General features: G+C 33.4%; 1 protein-coding gene across 2 annotated transcripts in view; it reads right to left on the bottom strand.

Annotated features, from left to right (window-relative positions):
- Positions 1-1,486: 1,486 nt before the first annotated feature.
- Positions 1,487-16,900, bottom strand: part of LOC121371353 (forkhead box protein N3-like) — a 72,462-nt gene continuing 57,048 nt past the window's right edge. For both annotated transcript variants that reach the window (XM_041497177.1, XM_041497176.1), the window contains exons 6-8: positions 12,813-12,872; positions 12,394-12,466; positions 1,487-12,019 (exon numbers count right to left, since the gene is read on the bottom strand). In XM_041497177.1, coding sequence (XP_041353111.1) covers positions 11,590-12,019; positions 12,394-12,466; positions 12,813-12,872 — 563 coding nt within the window. In that variant the 3' untranslated portion in view covers positions 1,487-11,589. The remainder of the gene's footprint in view (positions 12,020-12,393; positions 12,467-12,812; positions 12,873-16,900) is intronic.

The following is a 16,900-nucleotide window of genomic DNA, read 5'->3' as shown; positions in this document are numbered from 1 at the left end:
TTGGTTTTTATGAGATAAAACAGGACTTTATGATCAGTTCGTTCTATGTAATAGTTTGTTCTTAGCATGTTCATTTAAGTGTACTTTACTGTACACTGGGTACTGATGATGTTTAACTTAAAAGTATTTGAAAATAAACAGTCTAACTTCTAACTTTGTTACAGTAAATGAAAGGTTGTGATCTGTGTAGCTCAATTGTCCTTTTGTCACAAACACCTGCGAAAAATGTTAGTCCTTTTCCATGCATTAATTTATGCACAAAAAACAGGCCATCAACAGAGTGGAACATAATGGTGGTAGAAGTAGTCGGGCAGTATTATTTACCACTGTAGTAGTGACCAAAACATTCTCTAGTAGTGGGTAGTCAGGCAGTATTATTCACCACTGCAATAGTAACCAAAACATTCTCTAGTAGTGGGTAGTCAGGACGTATTGTTTACCACTGAAATTGTGACCAAAACATTCTCTAGTAGTGGGTAGTCGGGCAGTATTATTCACCACTGGAATAGTGACCAAAACATTCTCTGGTAGTGGGTAGTCGGGCAGTATTATTCACCACTGCAATAGTGACCAAAACATTCTCTGGTAGTGGGTAGTCGGGCCGTATTGTTCACCACTGCAATAGTGACCAAAACATTCTCTAGTAGTGGGTAGTCGGGTCGTATTGTTCACCACTGAAATTGTGACCAAAACATTCTCTAGTTGTGGGTAGTCGGGCAGTATTGTTCACCACTGAAATTGTGACCAAAACATTCTCTAGTTGTGGGTAGTCGGGCAGTGTTATTCACCACTGGAATAGTGACCAAAACATTCTCTAGTAGTGGGTAGTGGGGCAGTATTATTCACCACTGTAATAGTGACCAAAACATTCTCTAGTTGTGGGTAGTCGGGCCGTATTATTCACCACTGTACAGTAATAGTGACCAAAACATTCTCTAGTAGTGGGTAGTCTGGCAGTATTGTTTACCACTGCAATAGTGACCAAAACATTCTCTAGTAGTGGGTAGTCTGGCAGTATTATTCACCACTGTACAGTAATAGTGACCAAAACATTCTCTAGTAGTGGGTAGTCAGGCAGTATTATTCACCACTGTACAGTAATAGTGACCAAAACATTCTCTAGTAGTGGGTAGTCTGGCCGTATTGTTTACCACTGCAATAGTGACCAAAACATTCTCTAGTAGTGGGTAGTAGTCAGGCAGTATTGTTTACCACTGCAATAGTGGGTAGTATGGCAGTATTATTCAGCACTGCAATAGTGACCTAAACATTCTTTAGTAATAAACAAAAAACATTTGTTTTGTTTAATAACGCTACTAGAGCACATTAATGTATTGATCATCGGATATTGGACATCAGATATTTAATAATTCTGATATGAAAATACATTTCCCATTAGCAGAAAGGTATCTTTTATGTACACTTTTTGGTATAGGTGACAGCACATACCACAGCCTTTGATATAACAGAAAACAGTCAGTAAATGTATTTTTTAAATTTTTTTATTTGGTTTTTTGTTATGTACAAATGTACACTACCGAGAACACTTGCTCCCACAAAAACAATTCTATTACAGCAGCAAGTTGTGCGTTATTGCACAGATGTAAAAACACCATTGTGTGGGAATGGTGCAGACCTAACACATTAGAAAAACAAGCTGGCAACATTTAATAATCTGCACAAAGTATAACATTAACGTAAAGATACTTCACTTACGTTTGTTTATTATTACTAATTAGGATAACATTTTAAATGGATGTAAACACGGTTGATTGAATAGTGACAAGCGTATATGCTTTATTGAGAAAGAATGTGTTAAAAAAAATTAACATACAGTAATAACAAGGTCACTTAATGTCTAAGTCACTTTATAGTTTATATCATGATCTTGCATTTTTAACCATAATTAATTTTGCTTGAGATCAATTTGACTTCATAATGCACAATATAATAAATGATTTTAACAGAAAACAAAACAAATATATTGCATCAAGTGGACCTAACAATAACAAAAGATTTCCTGAAGTAAACCATCAAAAGCAATTGGCTAAGTATCTTGTATTTTTACATTGTTGTTCAAATGGTCTAAAACAGACCAATTTGAAATTTGATAATGGCACCCATTTTTTTTTTTAGCTAGGAGATCCACCATATCTACAAAATTGGCACTAGAAAGAGTTTTGTTTAAAAAAAAAACTATTTCAAATCGGCTCTGTATGATCACTTTATGATATACTTTGCAATGACAATCACAAAGCAATATGAAGTACACCACTAGTAATGCAAGTGGAAATACAGTCCTGCACAATGGATGGACAAATTGCCTAGTTATGAGAATCAAATTCAGTTTACTATAACTGTTCTATATTGTTTACTGTTAGATGTGCAAAAATATAATCAACACAGTCCATAGATATTTGCTCTTCCATAAAGAGACCATGTGCTAGCCTCCATTCCATTAAAGTGGAACTCTTTATCAATTTTAGAAAGGGCACAATAAACAATCACTCCACATTCTTAAAAAATGGTTTTCACTGGTTACAAATCTTTAACTCCTCTGGTGTAATAATGCCATCAAATCATTCATATGAAATGATTTTGTCTAGATGATTACTACATGGAAGCCATGTCATTTGGCTTAAACAGTTTTGTCAAAGACACTTCACATAACATTTCAATTTCATAGGCAGTTTTCAGCAAATATGTATTGCACCTTAATAAACATCGTATCATCAACTTTGGCTTTGTTTACAGGAAACAGCTGTCTTTTGTCAACAATATAGTATCTTCTACATTGTTATATAAAATATTGATGCAAAACAGCATGCTTCCTAAAGAACACATTGTGCTAATATCAAAAACATTGTATGGCAGTTTCACATTCTGTGCATGTTTGCTAGATTTTTCTATGGCAACGAGGCCTATTACTATTACATATCATGTTTATTACATCAGTGTAATATTGAATGGCTTAATAAGGACGAGACTAAAATATTCAGGGACACTGCTGGCCCTGTGCTTAAAAAACTTTTAGTGTCAAGATTAACAGAAGCCGAAATTTTAATGTAATAGCAACACCAAATAAATTTGAATGTGACAGCATTTGTCTCAAGTTTTAACAGTATGGGCCTACATAACTGTCTTAAGGTTGGAGTAGCTGTAAATACTTGAATTCTGCAGTAATAGTTAAAACAAATTATAAAATGTTTGTAAAAAATATTACAGGACTTATAGTACGTTGATTTTAGAAACAAAATATAAGAAACTAAACACTTAAAACATAAAAAAATATTAACATCATAGCAACACCAATCGCTGCTAATCAGATGTGATGTCACAATATAAGTTTTAAGTATGGAGGCTACACTAAAGTTTTACAGACATAATGAATCCAGATGTACTTCAGTCATGTTGATCTATATTAACCAACTGTAGTGAATAATCTGGAATTCACTAAAACAAACTTGCCCTTTTAAAAATACTGACTTTGTATTAGATGCAGAAGGCCTATTAGTGTTTGGCCAATATAACTAATCAAAATGAATACCAAAGTAAGAAAGGTGTGGTTTTAATTTAAGCAGACCTGTAATGATTTTTAAAAAATTATTAAATGACTAAATGAATGCTAAGCAAACATGCACAGTTGACAAGTGTACACAGGAAAACATTACAAAAGCTAAATAAACAGACACAGCAGTCTTATCACTTTTTAGAAGACCAACCACCTTTAAGCTTTACACACACCCGCTCGTGAATGCAATTTCTCATTATCTTATGTATGATATGCAACAAATGCATCGTGACAGGTTTTTCTTTACTTCTTAATGTAAATTACCACTGGCCTACATTTCATAAAAAGGTTAAGACTGGTGCAGTTTTATTAATGCCAAAACCATGGTACTGTATAAATATACTACAAAGCAATAGTCAATGAATGTCTTAAAAAAAAAGAATAAAGAAAGGTTACTACAAGTTATCGAGTCCACATATATAATGTGAATGAAAACAATTGAGTTAAATGTCAGTGTTGTTTCTTCTTTTATTCTTTAAATTAGTATAGGTGGTGTTTAAAATGTTACAAACGTTTTGTGCATCAGAATAAAGATATTATTGAGGTGATACAGTCAGCATTACAATTTTGCATGCAGAGACTATTGCTTTGCAACTACATTATAAATGTAACCAATTACAATGACTAGGCTATTCAACAATGTGTATCAACCAGTGTATATATGGATGTAATACAAAGCAATCTGATTGGTTTAACGATTCAAACAAGTAACTTAAATCAGCTGAGATCACCATGGTAAATGAATTCAAGATTTCATAACAAAAACAACAAAATTTAACTGTCGTTCACAATTAACACAATTACCGAACTTTCACTGTTTACCCATTATAGAGGTTTATTACAAACATGTGGGGACAATACACCGTTATCAAGCCAGAATAGTGGCTACTGCAACAAAATCCACTGTAACATCAACAGAGTAAAATGTGTTTTAAAAAAAAATGTAATTTAAAACAACTGTAAATTTACATGATTATGAATACACCAATCGATAGTTGTCAAGTGGATTATTAACAATTCTAAAAATTATCATTGAGAATCCTTAAAATACACCAATCGATACTTCTCAAGTGGATCATTAACAATACCATAAATGCTAAAAAATAAAAAAGGGTACAAGATCACTTTAAACTTTAAAGCTTAAGTGAAATCAAAACCCCATTCTAAAATTTTAATACCATATGCGTTGTTGGGACTTGGGACTTCATTATTTGGGTAAATGAAATAATGAGAATTGGTTCCATTATTTTGGTGACAAATACATATCCTCTGTCAAGTATTAGTTATTAATACATGTACATACCTATTAAATCTTACTAATACCCAATGTAACTTACGGTGTATCAGTCAGCACAGAAACCAAGCTATTTATATTAATTAATACAGCACAAGGTTACAAGAATAACCTCAAAAATGTATAAACATTGACAGCTAATTTATTGTCTTTCACATACAAATGTTATTTAGAAATCAATGTTATATGGACCTTCTGATCAGTAATTTAGAAATGGTAAAAACAAATTTAGTTTTAAATACTTTTTGTCAGCAATACTGATAAATGATAAACCAGCAGTTCTGTAATAAGACATATATTTTGTAAAATAAATTTGACTAACAGCTTGCCTGAGGATAATGATGTATTTCAGTGTGCTCATAATTACTGTTTTCGCATGTTTCTGAATTAAAAATAGCATCCATAACATACACAACTCATACTGCAAAAAATTCACTTGTGAAATACAGAAACTAGAAAATGCTTATGGCTTGATACATGTATAAATGGTGGAGACGAATATAAAAGTAGTAAATTATAATTTTCCCCTTAGGTATTACATGTTTAGTTTTTTTTAAATCCCAGTGCTTTTTATTATCAAGTCTGGTAAACATAACATGCCCATACCCTGAAGGTCTGTCCTGGTCACAAGTTATGATTTAAGTCCAAAATCCTGCTCAGAGAAAATTTATTTTATCTTGTTAAAATTGTTCGATTAAAAATTTTTTTATGGATCTATTCAAGTATGTTAATTATCATGGATACATAACAGAGTATATAAATTTGCACCAAAAGTGGATAACCACTTCTCTTAATACTTAATCGATGAAGACGGAAATTAAAAAATAATATGATAATTGGAATAATCTATCACCACTGTATTTTAATGTAAAGAGCCTAGTTTCTTAACATAGGTACATATTTTTTTATTCATAGTAAAATAAGAACATAGAATTAAATTCATTATGCACAGGTGCATAGTGTTTTAATTAACTACATAGAAAGCAACGCAATGAAAATGGGTTTCAAAACATTTAAAATATAAAATTACTAAAATACTGCAGGAATACAACTGGGTTTTGTCTTGCACACCACACCGAAGGAACAAGTACATCGTAACAGTGGATCTAGGAGAACAAAACATCCACAACAGGCTGTAAAAAAAACACTGAAATAATTTCTATTACCTGATTCTATTCTGCGAAAAATATTAAACCTACTGTGTACGAATTTTTAACTAATCCTACAAAGATCAAGCCTTGTATTTTGATAGATTTCAGCAAACGTTTTTTTTTTTTAGTCATACAGTCAAGCGTGTACTGGATTAAGGGGAGAGTTCAAATAAACTCTAGCAGTTCTTTTAGTTGATTATCCAGAATGAGGATATTTAAATATAAATAACTTGCATGCTAGAATATAGCACATGTTACTGGCATCAAGATCACCCGCAAGGGCATAACTAGAGACCTTTCACCATTTTAACAGTTCATAATAATGAACACTATTCAGCACCCCAATGAGAACTACCATGGCTGAAAACTACAAACTGGACAGTTTTCAAAACAAATTTCAAGTCCATAATAATGAACACTATTTAATGCCCCAATGTAAACTGCCATGGCTGAAAACCACAAACAAGACACGTTTTCAAAATACAAGACTTGGCATGTACACGCCCAGAGTATATACACGGAGCTCTATATATACGAAAATATGGCTTCGACCAAGTGGTGAAAACACGTAAATACAGTCATAGCTGCTTAAGCAGTGGAAGACAAAGATATTTTGTTTAAATGTTACCTAAAACAATCATCATGTGGAAGTGATATCTCGTCACACAGTGGCGGCAACGATGCCTGTCGAAATATCCGAGATCTTGGCACATACAGATCACAGTATATACAGACATTTGCCCAGTCCTAAACATGCACTGCAGTTCACACAACACTATTTCTCTTCACTGGTCCATTTCCTGTCCAGGCTGTAGATTTTCATAGCCGTCTTAATGCAACGATATCATAAAACTGTTGTAGGCTATGATGTCATTATGACACACGTCATAGCCTGCGATGGTTTTACTATATTGTAGTGCTAAGATAGCTTCGAAAACACAGGCCCAAACTCTGTTATTATGAAAATATAAACTTCTAACTTAAGGCTTTAATATTAAAAGTCTTACTCATACACACATCATTGTAGTTAGAAGTCTGGAGACCGATGAAATCTTGGATTTGGAAAGTTTTATAAGCACAGGCCCAGGTTTTCAACTAGAATTGCATGGCATTACATTGTTCAAAAATAAAAGATGCGATAAATTTAAGTGTAGCTGTGTTCTTTTCAAGTGCACCTCTGAGGAATCACCAGTTGAAGATCTTCCAGAAGTTTAGCAAAATGTACACCATCATTATCAGCAATGTCAAAAGGCTGTGTTGTATGCCTCTTTATAATTTTTATATTCTAATCAATGAAAAAGTAAAATAATCAAGTTTTTCATTCAGCTAGGTCTCTCCATAGGAACTTATATTAGTTATAAGTCATATGATGATCAAAAACATTATTATTTAAGTTTTACCGTTCCCCAAAAGACTGGCCTAGTTGAATTTCAGTGTCATTAAAATTAGTTTTGTACGAAATGCAGTGCACGTTCAAGATGGGTGTTCATGGAAGCAGCATTAATCACATATATTTACACACTGAGCACTTGATCATCCAATGTGTGGAGTTAATACTTTATTTACATCTAGCTAGAGGTTAATACAAGAATTGTACAGTACAAATCAAGTTGCACAATAAATTATCTTCATATTCTGTTCACATTTTGTTAATGAAGAGAATGGTTATGTATGCAACACCTAGCTTTTCTTCAAATGTCAAAACTTGAAAACCATTTATATATTTTCATGTACATTATATTTACATGAAACACCTGTATTGTCTTGTTACTTTTTCTTAGAAATGTCAAACAACTGTAGCCGATTCCAAGCTAAAATTTGCAAAAAAAAAATCTAACCAAAGGTTGTTGAATGTAAATGAATTTACATAAAATATTTTAAATATGTTAATTTGTATTTGGCAACAGTGTTTACTAAATGAGGAAAACCATTTTTAAATCTTACTTTCAACTATTTTATTGAATGTGTGATTTATTTTAATATTCATGTAAAAATTAATCAATAGTTCAATACAGATTATTTGTCAGTTGGCTAAATGAAAACTTGTAAAATGGGTCAAGTGTCTATGTAAGATGAGGAATTAATAAACATATGGTTTTGGATGATCTAAATTTTCTTATCAAATACATGTGTATATCATAAGTTGATCTGAAATAGCGAGATTTAATTCTATTATATGTACTAATAAATGTTTCAATAAATAGTGAAACAATGCTCTAAATTACTGCTACGTATCTACACACTACTTTCCCCAATTCCGGAATATATACATGTATATATACATATATAGGAAATTATATAGTAAAGTAAAATATAATTCTCTGAACATATACAGTATGTATACACAACAAATATCTGGTCTAGGCTTAATGGGTAACAATAAAATGCACCTTCCCATAAAAAATGAAATATACACCCTTCTCCATGATAAATATAAAAAATATGAGATATTACTTCATCAGTGAGAAAGACAAAATGCACAAATAAATATTAATTACTATCTCTTAGAGGGGGTAAAAAAATAGGTAGTAATAATTTAATCTGACAATATGCAATAAAACTGCACCTAAAAAACCATGATTTGGTTTTTCGTCATTTGAGAATTAATTAAAATTATTAATTTATTGTGTCAAATCTTTTGTTTTATAAATATGCAAAAATTTACCAATGGCAATGCAAACTCATGTTAACAGCTAATACCGGTAATTTTCCTGAAATTGTATTGTAATTTCCTAGTACAATCTAGCAAACAAATTAACTAAGGGAGATAACATCAGACTATCTTCACAGTAAAATATTTATTAACAATATTGTGTAACAGAATAATTCTTACATTATATCTAATTATTAAGCTTGTTAAATCTATTTATCAAATCTTGCTTTCAATTTCCAAATACTAGCATTTTAAAAATATATCTATTTGAATTGTTTCATGGTGTATCAACTAAAACAAAAAATCATGTAAGACTTAGTACTTGTGTCCCAGTAACACTGCTTGATGGGACTTTTTTTCTTTCTTTTTTTTAATATTAAAAGTAAAAATAATAATGATTAAAAAAAATATATAAAAAAAATAAAAAAATGATTCTCTGGTATGTAAAATGTGCCTTTCTCACCACTGAACAATATTTCATTAACAAGCAATAACAATATGAAAACGATGATGAAATGTTATCTGGCTAAACTCTATTAAATAATCATACATATATAAAATATTGACAAAATAAAAGCTGAAATGGACTATTCCGACATGCTTTGATGCACAGAGAAATGTTACAGAAAGGAGAGTCTTAAAGTCATGGCCACCTTTAGGAGGACAATTTCCACCCTCTGCGCACTAAATACTGAATCTCCACTGTAAATCTGCTGCACATCAAAAATAATCTAACTTAACAAGACTCCCAAACAAACAGGCACTGGATTTAAATTTGTCTCATATCTGTCCAATCATATTGGACAATATTCAAAAATTCAAATGAACTAACCAATCATCTAACAACATTTTATATTAATGATGACAATTAATGATATCAGTTTAAAACGGTTTCAGAGTAAACGGTATGGGTACACCAACCTCTCAACTTTCTTCCTATATTTATTAATGTTGAATGCAGGCCTCTGCACAAATGATTGTATTGTTTGTCCGTCTTTTAAAGTTTGTAGTTTTGTATAACCCAGTTTTTGTTAGTTCATTAAATTTAGAATTATCATTTACATAGTTGTAACAAGTTATGTAAACTGAAATGGGTTACTTAATGTTTTTAGCCTAACCTATAGATGATTGGTGCTAGTTTTCAATTCTTAGAGGCCTGACATGAATGTAAATCTGTAAATAAACCTTTACTTCAAAACGTGTTATAAAAACAATGTTTTCTCTTATAAGACAAGAACCAAACATTTGAATGAGGAAGCCACTCACCGTGTTGTTTTAGGGTTTAGTCAAGGACTACAAACACAGAACACTCAGTACAGCTATTGAGAACATTCACTGTAGCAAATATTCATAGATAAAAGCAATATATCCAAAACAAATTAAAATGGGTTTAACTAGCATTGACAAACTGCAAACATAATTTTAAAAAATAGACAGTTTCACTAACAGTAACAGTAACAGTAATAAACTTCAGAGCCTGTATGACTGGGGTCTTGCTTATTAAATAATTAAAATAAATTAGATATTTGGAGAAGGTTGTGCAGTGACATCACAACTTCCTAGACCAAAACCATACAAATTCTGTTTTGCAGAATTCTGACACTCAAGATGTTGTTGGGAGGTTTATCAGGCCCCTGAGAATTGACCCATTTATCGGTTATGCAGAAATAAATCCAGGGAACTCATTTCCTTTTTGCGTTTCCCATTATATCTAATTAAATGGTGCTCCAAATTTTGCATTAACAAAAAATAGGGTTACGTAAAATTAAATTTACACGAGCAACATGCAAACGAAACAACCGTTCTCGCAATCTTCAGAGGCCTGGATGTCTTGGTATGTGTGGTCCATTACTGTTTTTACCTGCTACCATTCATTGGTTATTTTAACCAACTATTGGGTGCAAGCTCAAAATAAATGGAAGACATTTTTACCGTCTGTGTCAATGTTAAAGCTTACTAAAAGCTTATTAAGGGCTGTTCCTAAATTGATCTTGAGGTGGGGCAGACACCATACTTATCAGTTTATGGCTGGTGGCTCTGCTACATTATGTTTTCATCATTGGGGGTGGGGGGGGGGAATATATGAAAAAAGGCATTCTACACACACCCTTGTGATCAATTCTGAAACAGCTCTTAAAGAAGCAGTACTGACAACACAAGTCAATATTTAAAATCCATGAATCAGTTACTAGACAAGTACCAGTACCTGAACATCTGAGAATATGACTTCCCATAGTTTCAGTATCATCACGTAACATAACATATATATTACATACCCAGGAACTAATTATATACTAAAACTTTTGGTCTGAATTCACACAAGTTCTGATATCCTGGCATGTAAAACACAGTGACTGGATGTTTTAAAATTATTTTTAAAAACCTTCATGTCTACTCTAACAATGACTTGAACACTTACAAATGCCAAATAAGATAAGTACATAAATTGCACAATTATATACTGACAAGTCTCCAAGAGACAGTTTTGAGCACCTTAAAATAACAGAAACGGTAGTGATCTATAACAAGTCTATCATTGCATTTCAACTGAAATTGCACAAAAACCTAATGGATGAACTTTCCACAAAGATGACTGAATAAAACAATGCTTTAAAACAAAAGAAGAAAAAAAAAAGAGAAGAAGAAAACTAAAAAATTAACAATTAAATATTCCAAAAGGTAATATTCTTGCTTGTTTTTAATGATGTGATAAAATACGAGAAAATGTTAAATATGAAATATTGCAGCAATAACAACAGATTGTATAAAATACAGTGAAGACTCTGCAAGTCTTCTTCCTGGAATTGAAACATACATACACCTGCTGTAGTAGGAGTAGTCGACGAAGCACGATGTAGCACCCTGAAATCTCATATGGCAGTTTGTTTTTTAAAAAAGGTAAAAACACATTGCATATCCACTAGGAACCTGAATCAGGTTCCTGCTTCACTACTTTGTTTTCAGTCTGTGAATTTTCCGACCCATTTGCCTGGCTCGTGTTTTTCCTATGTCTCTGTGTTAATATTCCCGCCAAATTTAACAGCGCGTCTGCTCCCTCCACTATCTTCTGCTGCTCGTCCTCGTCGACAGCCATTTTGTTTTCCCGGAATCGTTTGCGTGGGTTAGTGGGCACTGACCCGTCTACTTCGTCACGGCCACAGTCACTGCCATAGTCAAAATCTGTCTGGTAATCACTTTCACACTGGTCATCCTCCGAACCAAAGTCGTATTCTTCGTCTATGGAAGATGCAGGGGATGCTGGGTAATCATCCTCATTTGCAATCACTGTTACACTGTACGTGTGATCTGCGCTGGGATTTTCAGTGCAGATGATTGGACCTGATGGTCGTCTGCAATTAAATAATGTACTGGATCAATAAATATTTCAAGAACAGGAGCAAAGACAAATATGCCTTAAAAAAAAAAGTTACAAAAAAGGGAAAGAATAATCTGTAACCATCAAAATGTGCTGCGATGTTTTTTGTTTGTTTTTTTTATCAAATAAAATGCAACTAAGTAAAGCTCATTAAAGATGCTAGTTCACAAATGTGGCAAATATATTATGAAACAGGTTTAACAAATTACATTCACATTTGTCAGTCTGGTGAATAACAGATTAAACACTGAATGAGACAATTTATTGAATATTGGGTTTGTGATCAAAGAAAAGAAATCAAATTAATTTAATGGCACAAAGAACTTTAAAACTGAATGAACAACTCACCTATATTTCCGTCTGGTCATTTTCCAGTTTGGAGAGTTATTTTCAGAGCCATCAGAAGAGAGACCAGAGGAATCTGAAATTTATTTTGAATTATTACAACTGATGTTCATTATTTGAAAGAAACTGGAATAACATATTTCTCTGTCACTGTTTATATGATCAGATAATCTTCCAAACATCAAAATATGCTTTAGTCATTTCCAATTTATCCATTAAATAGTATTAAAATATCACTAATACAGAGATTTAAACAGATTCTCACACAGATTCTAATTATTAATTTTTTTAATAATAACCGTTTTTCAAATCAACAAAAAAACACACAATTCCCCACAAACAAACCCAACGAAGACAAATATTTAGTTAAACCTCAGATAAAAAATCTAACGAAGATGGTTTAAAAAAAAATAGTAGCTCACTTCTACTGCTGAATCCTTTCAATGACACCAGTGTTGCAGCAACATCTTGAATTTCAGAATCTGTAATATTAATAAATTATAATATATATCACAGGTATTTATAGACACTTTCTATTTATGATTGAAATTATTATCGAGCTGGTGGCAATGTAAAATGCGAATGCTAATTTTAGTTTCTACTTATCTTTTATTACCATGATCCATTTTCACACACTTAGAAATAAAAGTTTAAAATATTTATGTCAACTAAAAATTAGGTTAAATCATAATATAACTTATAAATATCTGTTTTTATTTATTAACCAGCCATGGTTAAACAAATTGGGTCAATTATCTTTTTAAAATATAAATGGCAATCTCCTAGTGTCCTTATGGTTGCTGGGAATTGAGAACAAATGTTTGAGTACCAGTCTAGAGTTTAAAAAGTACATAGCTCTAGCATCAGTTTTCTCTTTGTTTTTGTTTTTGTGTTTGTCTATTTTTTCCTCTCTGTGTCCGATTTCTGTCATTTTACTGAACTAGCTAATGTTCCATGACAACAAAACAAATACACTAAAACACCTTTCAACTATTAAGCACTATGCACACTGTGACTGACAATAAAATAAGAGCATTGCATTGCTAAACGAACAGCAAACGCTAATGTCAAGAAAACAATGTGCAATATCTGTTAGCTTGTCGCCATGGTCTACAGTCAACAAATATTCTTCAAGCTTTCACCAACTATTTGATCAGAAACTGTAAGATCAGTCTAGCATGTCAGAAGACACCAGACACATGCATCCCCAGAGGAGCCATCAATAATCGCTTTTTTCAATGCACAATGGAGCGTACAAACTGATCCAGTTTTCTGTGTCGGAGGCAGACAGCAGTTGTGGCAGAACAGGTCTTCCCAATATACACTGATTATATGTTAAATTTGTAATGCACCGAAGTCACGGCCATTATGGTGGTATTATCTTGGAAATCTAAGGTACAGGAATGGTATGTTCAGTGCATCCTCAAAACAATACCAGGAAAAAAAGTTGGTGGGTTTTTTTTTCTTTTTTAATGACACCACTAGAGCACATTGATTGATTAATCATCAGCTACTGGATGTATTGGATGTCAAACATTTGGTTATTTTTACTTATAGTCATAGAGAGGAAACCTGCTACATTTTTCAATTAATATCAAGGGATTTTTTATATGCACCATCCAATACAGGATAGCACATACCACAACCTTGTGGTGCACTGGCTGGAATGAGAAATAGCCCAATAGGTCCATCGACGGGGATCAATCCCAGACCAACCGCTCATCAAACGAGCTACATCAAACCCCATACCAGAAAGATGTCACATTATCATTCCCAACACTTTTTGTTTTTCATTACTTGTGACCGGCCTCGGTGGTGTCGTGGTTAGGCCATCGGTCTACAGGCTGGTAGGTACTGGGTTCAGATCCCAGTCGAGGCATGGGATTTTTAATCCAAATACCGCTCCAAACCCTGAGTGAGTGTTCCGCAAGGCTCAATGGGTAGGTGTAAACCACTTGCACCGACCAGTGATCCATAACTGGTTCAACAAAGGCCATGGTTTGTGCTATCCTGCCTGTGGGAAGCGCAAATAAAAGATCCCTTGCTGCTAATCGGAAAGAGTAGACCATGTAGTGGCGACAGCGGGTTTCCTCTCAAAATCTGAGTGGTCCGTAACCATATATCTGACACCATATAACCGTAAAAAAAATGTGTTGAGTGCGTCGTTAAATAAAACATTTCTTTCTTTCATTACTTGTGAAAACGGGGGTTTGGAACACAAAATTATGAAATAAAAAGTCATACATTCTTATCTACCCCATCCTTTTTTTTTTTTCATTACTTGTAAACAAAAATGGGGTAGGGAAGACAAAGTCAATTAATTTTTTTAAAATCACATTCTCATCTCGAACACCCACACCTTTTGTTTTTTTCAGGTTAGAGGTTAGAAAGACATAATTATTAAGGAATACAAAAAGTTAAATTTAGTTTGCTTAACAACTCCACTAGAGCAAACTGATTTATTAATCTTAGACTATTGGATTTCAAACATTAGTTAATTCTGACATATAGTCTAAGAAAGAAAACCCTTTACATTTTCCCCCATTAGTAGCATGGAATCTTTTATATGCACTTTCCCAGAGAGATGACAGCACATCAAACAGCCTTGGATATATCAGTCATGGTGCATTGTTTGAGACAGACAAAAAACCCAGTCAGAGAATGGTTTCTCTGAGGTGAAATGACCAGCATCGTGGTTAAGACACTGGACATAAGGCTGTTAGGTACACTGTTCGCAGTCCGGTACAGGCTCCCACCCAGAGCAAGTTTTAACAACTCGATGGGTAGGTGTAGGGCCACTACACCCTCTTCTCTCTCACTAACCACGAACCAAATAACAACTAACTCACTGTCCTGGATAAACAGCCCAGATAGCTGAGGTGTGTGCCCAGGACAGCATGCTTAAACTTAAATGGATATAAGCATGGAAATAAATTGAAATGAATGAAAATGAAATGAGGTGAAATAAAAAGTAACTGGTAATGTTTTCCAAGAGTTGGTAGAGTTAAGATAAAACCATTTGGGTTTTTTAAAGGTATAAAATATCTCAGGGTACCAGGTTACCAGGGTGTACACTACCAAATCAAATCCCAAATCCCATTGAGGACAATAGTAACATATGGCTAAAACTCCTACCTAAAGCGTATCAATCGACATAAACACCACAGATATAAATACTACCACCCCTCACTCTTGAAGTGAATCAGAAAAAATAGGAGGTGAAGCTGCTCGTTTCAGAGATAGCGGGTAACATCTATGACTACCCTAGTTCCGCACAAACTGTAAGTACCCCTCACATGATTCAAGTACAAGGCTAATTGACACAGTGGTACTAGATGAAATAAAATTGCATACATTTTTTGCCCAGACGAATTTTTTTTTTTTTTTTACATCCAACACACTCACATTTACTACCAATCACAGGACTGGTGGTGTTCACTTCTCTATCAAAAGTTCAGTTCACCTCGAACTTTGACCCAGCCAGAAGTTATTTGGTTTAGTACTACCAACAGTAATTTGTTCTTGACAAATTGTCAAGAGAACTGTTTTTCATTCAGTTTGTTTTATCAGTACAATTAGAACAATTGTATGAATGAGTAACTCAGTTAAACGAGCCATCGATACTCAATGATGTATTTAATGTGTCTGTCAAGGGATTTAATAGTAAAAAATGGGAATACTGGTAGTGTATGATGTCAGACAATAGCCAAATCTTATCAATTATCACTGATCCCGAAAGACTCTTCAAATATTAAATAATATACAACTCAAGTAAAGAAAAGAAAGAAAGAAATGTTTTATTTAACTATGCAGTCAACACATTGTATTTACGGTTATATGGCGTCAGACATATGGTTAAGGACCACACAGATATTGAGAGAGAAAACCCGCCATCTCCACTTCATGAGCTACTCTTTTTGATTAGCAGCAAGGGTTCTTTTATATACACCATCCCACAGACAGGGTAGTACATACCACAGCCTTTGATATACCAGTCGTGGTGCACTGGCTCAAGTAAAGAATGTCCAAAAATAACTAATTTACATTTTTTGTTCGCTTAAATGTGGAACTCACCTTGTTTTCAAAACAGAAAAAATATTTTTTATTTTTTATTTTTTACCCATTTAAGTAACGTTAAAGAGTAAAGGTCAAAGAATTTTTAAAATGCTTTGGTCAACTTGCCCCCCCCCCCACAGAATCAGTATCCTGAATAGCAAAGATTTCAAACCTTGCGTTAAAATATAAAGTTTGTTTTGTTTAACACCACCACTAGTGTACATTGATCATCGGCAATTGGATGTAAAAATTTGGCAATTCTGACATATATTATTAGAGAGAAAAGCTGCTTCATGTTTCCATTAGTAGCAAGGGACCTTTTATATACACCATGCCACGGACAGGATAGCACATATCATGCCCTCCGATATACCAGTCTTAGTGCAATGGCCGAAACGAAAAAGAGCCCAATGGGTCTTAGAGAGGAATCCTGCTTCGTGTTTCCATTAGTAGT

The sequence above is a fragment of the Gigantopelta aegis genome, chromosome 4 (assembly GCF_016097555.1).
Source record: "Gigantopelta aegis isolate Gae_Host chromosome 4, Gae_host_genome, whole genome shotgun sequence".
Classification (NCBI taxonomy): Eukaryota; Metazoa; Mollusca; class Gastropoda; order Neomphalida; family Peltospiridae; genus Gigantopelta; species Gigantopelta aegis.
This window is presented reverse-complemented; position numbering and strand designations above follow the sequence as displayed.